Consider the following 4,896-nt stretch of genomic DNA (forward strand, 5'->3'; position numbering starts at 1 on the left):
GGTGTATATAAAGCTAGCATTACTGTATAACCACCAATCTCGAGCTAATGTTATAAATTATGACTTCAATAAGGGCCTAGTGAGGCCCTTTCCCATTTTAAATCAACTTTTATTATGGTTATACAGTAATGCTAGCTTTACAGCATTCGACATAATAACCAAAATGTTTTTTTTCTTTACAATATTCAATAATTGAGGCTGATACACAAATTATGTCACGCTAAATTTTGACTTTTTTTTAACCCGCCCTCCACTTTGTCACGTTTTTTGTATGAGTCCCTCGAAATTTTTGTAAGGTTTGCCACGCTTGACATGACCCTCCCCCCTCGGAGCGTGACGTAATTTGTGAATGACCCCAATGATTTAAGAGATAGTTTTATGCTATTTTCAGCAAATGTGTAGATTTTGATAAGAGTCCTTTGCTCAGGGATTGAATCCTGAGAAAATTGAGAGAATCTCTCACGTATCGCTCTCTGTAACTATCATAACATGCTGCACATTATGAGAGACTGTTTATCGTATACTGCTACAACTTTGATCAGATTGGGGGAATAGTAGTGCATGATGAAACCCCTCTAAACATGCTCCAAGCCTGGAGGAAACTATTGCTATTGAAAGTTCGTGGATTGTTAATCGTGCCAGTAAAGAAAAACACCTATCCCCAACGGTAAACAAGCGAGAAAAATGGATTTTATCATTGCTCTCTCTTTGGGGCTCTCGCTCGCTGCTTCCATTTATCAGACTTGTTACAGCTTGCGATACAATGACGATCGTGGACCGCAACAGATGGGATGTTTTTCTTTGCTTGCTTTGATCGTGCTTCATACTCAAATGAGAGCGAATTCTGCAATGCCTGCTTTGCTAAAGATAGTTGCGTTTCAGACATTTCTAGCAATACATAGAGACAATCAAATTTTAATGATTGAATTTAGATGAAATTTATTGCATTATATCACATGTTGTTAATGAAAAGGTACATTTGAGAGATTTACCGAAACACACCTACAATTTCTGTTTTGGATCCAAACTGCTGTATATCGTGCACAGCTTCTTGCTCAACTCCGGTCCTATTCGTCGAACAGAGCTCGTAATGGGTCCACCAGCTCGACGGATGGGAATAGTGGCCAGCAAGCTAGGGCCATTCATCCTGAACCCTTCAATCAGCTTACTCAGCGTGGGATACTCCGCAATGATGGCCTCTGCTATTTCCAACGTAACCGAAGGAATTTTAACCAGTTGGTTCTGATATAACTGGTGCAATCCGGCACTGCCCTCCACTCGTACGCAGCCCTTCTTTTCGTTCCCCAGATACAGCTGCTCCTGGTTGTACTTTTCATTCTGCTGCTGTTTGTAGGGCAGCTCTGCTAGGCTCTTACCCAATTGGGCGACAAAGTTGCCCACTTCTTCAGCCGACTCAATCAGCTGATGCGAACAGTCTGCAAACAGTTGCACCTCCGTGAGGGCAATTTCCGTTTCTCGTCGTCCAACGCATCCTCTGTGATTGCGACAATAGGTGATCAATCCGAATACCAACAGGTAAACGGATTTTCCTGGATAAAGATCTTGGAGTTGTTGGACAAGCGCCAATAGATTCTTACCCTTAACGCGACGAACCAATTCCTCGCCCGAAATAAGGAAGATCATGAACTTCTGATCGACGCTTTTCTCGGTCATTGTACCCTGTGGCGTTAGATTCTGTTGACTGGTACGGTAGAACGTGATAACCCGTGGCATCAGGTGCTGCTTGATCTCGTACTTGAGATTCAGTGCGTTCAACTTCGACAGAACTTCGGCGCCGTGCTCTCCCTGAAGAAACTGCAGATCGATGCAAGCGTGAAGGAACTGTAAAAAGAATCGATAAGAACATTTAATAAGGTACCATCAGGGTGTCGACTCAATTTTAGGAATGAAGTTTCCTACTTCTTTTTCTTCTTCTTCTTGGCATTACGTCCTCACTGGGACAGAGACTGCTTCTTAGCCAGGCTATCGACATGATGGAGACACTATCTTCTATGATGACAGAGGGCTCGATTGGCTTGTCAGATAGATCGGGCCCGGGACATCCTGTCTACTGCAAATCGCTGCAGTTGATATAGAGCATGTCAATTGCCTGTTCTCAGCTGAGTGTTAGTATAAACACTTCCACAGTTATTAACTGAGAGCTTTCTTTGCCAAAGTGGCCATTTTCGCATTCGTATATCGTGTGGCAGGTATGATGATACTCTATGCCCAGAGAAGTCAAGAATTTTTCCAATACGAAAAATCCTGGACCGACCGGGAATCGAATCCAGACACCTTCAGCATGACTTTGCTTTGTAGCCGCCAGTGCTGGAAAAGTTCGCATCACGAAGCAGCTCACGAGTGTATACCAACGCATAACAAACATCACAGACTCGGGAACTGGCTAGGTGTGAGTAAGTCCGCATCCGTCTGCTCGGGAGAACATGTCAAAAGAAGTAGCAACAAGCTCGGGATCGTTTACTCGCGAGTAACCGAACAAGGTGTGGTTTATCATGGGTTTGACAGACAAATTAATTGTATAACCATCATATCGACAGTAAACTACTAGTTTGTAGTCAAATGCCCTTGAAACCCATAAATCTCGGAGGGGAAGAAGCTTTTTTCCCAAAAGCACAATATGACTCTGAACAGCTCCGAACCGGTTCGCGAATCACTTTTAGCTTCAGTTACTCGGGAGCCGACAGATGCGAGTAAACCAGCGCTCTGACGCTCGGGAGCGTTTGGTTCTGTTTTTGTTCCAGTTCAATAGAAGTGTTCGCCACTTTCCATCACTACTAGCCGCGAACTCTAATCACTCGGCTAAGGCCCTGACCTTCCATTCGATTCCAGACCAGTAGCATAACTATGGGGTGGGAGGTCTTTGTTTGAGGATTAGATTTGAAATCGAATTACAGTCAACCCTCCATGAGTCGACGCTCCATTATTCGATATCGACTCATGGAACCATACTAAAAACATACAATCATGGTTACTATAGATGGCCCCTTCAAACAGCTTACCAAAGGATAGCTGTTCCATGACTCGATATTTCCATTAGTCGATGGTCCCTTCAATATCGACTCATGGAGGTTTGACTGTACTAGTTTTAAAGTAATAGCTATTCAAAAATCTGTGTAATGCTAATTGGTAGCACAGTTAATCATAATTCCTAAGTATAAGGAGCCGATATCCACTCGTAGCTACTCTAAAACTGATTATAAGAGTTTGAAATTTGTTCAGTATTCGCAAGAATCATTCTTAGGGAAGTGATTTTAAATAAAAGTGTACGTTACTGTTCGACTTAATGGCTTACACATTAAAAAGTGGTATTTTTTTTAAATTTACTTACTTTTTTTTTAGCGGAGACGAACTAGCCACTGGCTGAAAGTCTCCTTAATAAAGATAAAAAAAACTTACTTTTCATATATGACGGCTTATAAATTATCCAAATTTTCTCAACTACATCTGAACAACGCAATAAAGAACTTGAACAATCATCTAGCACGTTGAAAATTAGTTTTGAATGTTGTATATTCGATTTGTGTTAGGTGTACCAATATGGAATTAGGTCAATTTTAAACACAAATTCAATACTTTTCCATTGGTCCAAAGATGATAGCAAATAAAAACAGTTTATGATTGCCGAACAATAGACGACACCTATAACCTTCTTTTTTTTATAGAGCAAATATATATTGAAGTCCATAGAGCATTTAATAGTTGTATAGCAACTTGATGTGGAAATAGTGCCCTATACGAAAATTAGTTTGAGTAACTGTATATCGAACTAAGTAATAGAATATTTCAAAACAATATCAGAAAATTGCAATCCACTATTGCAATCAAACCCAAATAAATTTAGTTATATTGAAATCAACGAATTTTATCTGATTAACTTTGGAACAACATGATTGGGTGTTGACACATAGTATGGGGCCGTCCATTAATTACGTAAGGGATTATGTGGGGAGGCCCCCACCCCCCCCCTTGAGATTTCTTACGCGCCTTACAATTTATTTTTTATTTTCATACAAAAAGTCTTACCATGGGGGGAGGGGGGGGGGGGGGTTGAAAAATCCCAAAAATTGTCTTACGTAATAAATGGATCGCCCCTATGGATATTTTTTTCCCTGACTTTCCAGGTCAAAAAAAGAAATTGCCTGACTTTCCAGGTTTCTCTGATGGTCGACACCCTGAATATTAATAAGATTCCTCCGCTTAACTGCAAGGGACACAGAAACATTTTATGCTTACCTTATTACAATGCCCCGGTTTGAGATTTCTCTGCTCATTGTAATAGTTGGTTCGTTTCAAGCGCTCTACAAGATTCTCACTTTGCTTTCCACTTCTTTTGGACATTTTTAACGATATATTCAATGCGAGTTTGTTAATAATAATTATTATTGGAATTATTCCGTTCTATTTCTATCGGTTGGTGAAATGATGTTGTAGCCATCAACCGGCCAATCGAAAAGATCGAAAACAGCTGTTCGTTGTAAATAAACCGTTAGCTTTTCATTCAAGTGTCAGATGTCGTGCATGTTCGGTTCGTTCGGACGCGGGCTCATTTCTTTCGCGAGTCGTGAGAAAGTACTGATCGATAGGGTGAGAAGCCTTCCGATTGTATACACTAAACGTAAACTTCATGCTGATTCATCATTGACTGGATTGAATAAAGCTTAGAAATATTTAATGGGGTTCTGCACTGTTTTGATTTTGTATGAGGTTTTGACGTTTACTGGCCTTGTTGTTTACTAATTTTATAAAGGAGTGAAAGAGTGAGACTGCTTTCTATGCAGAGCCCCATACATTAATGTACAATATAAAGCGCATTGCGCACATTATAAGTGCGAGATTGCGAATAAAAATGCGGGATTACGTTGGATCGACCACCGC

General features: G+C 40.6%; 1 protein-coding gene across 1 annotated transcript; it reads right to left on the reverse strand.

Moving 5' to 3' along the window:
* Nucleotides 1–913: 913 nt before the first annotated feature.
* On the reverse strand, nt 914–4,546 carry LOC5572734 (crossover junction endonuclease EME1). Its single transcript, XM_001660496.2, has 2 exons — nt 4,255–4,546; nt 914–1,842 (listed from the first exon to the last, which is right to left on the reverse strand). The coding sequence occupies exons 1-2, from the start codon at nt 4,357–4,359 to the stop codon at nt 1,003–1,005; spliced, it is 945 nt and encodes a 314-aa protein (XP_001660546.2). The 5' UTR covers nt 4,360–4,546; the 3' UTR covers nt 914–1,002.
* Between the last annotated feature and the right edge of the window lie 350 nt (nt 4,547–4,896).

This window comes from Aedes aegypti, chromosome 1 (assembly GCF_002204515.2).
Source record: "Aedes aegypti strain LVP_AGWG chromosome 1, AaegL5.0 Primary Assembly, whole genome shotgun sequence".
NCBI classification, from domain to species: Eukaryota; Metazoa; Arthropoda; class Insecta; order Diptera; family Culicidae; genus Aedes; species Aedes aegypti.

What these genes read in the sequence shown, in the direction of transcription:
- LOC5572734 (XM_001660496.2), bottom strand. Translation starts at nt 4,359, where the DNA reads ATGTCCAAAAGAAGTGGAAAGCAAAGTGAGAATCTTGTAGAGCGCTTG. An exon ending in AACCGGGGCATTGTAATAAG is followed by an intron (nt 1,843 to 4,254) that starts GTAAGCATAAAA and finishes TTCTTTTTACAG; the next exon opens with TTCCTTCACGCTTGCATCGA.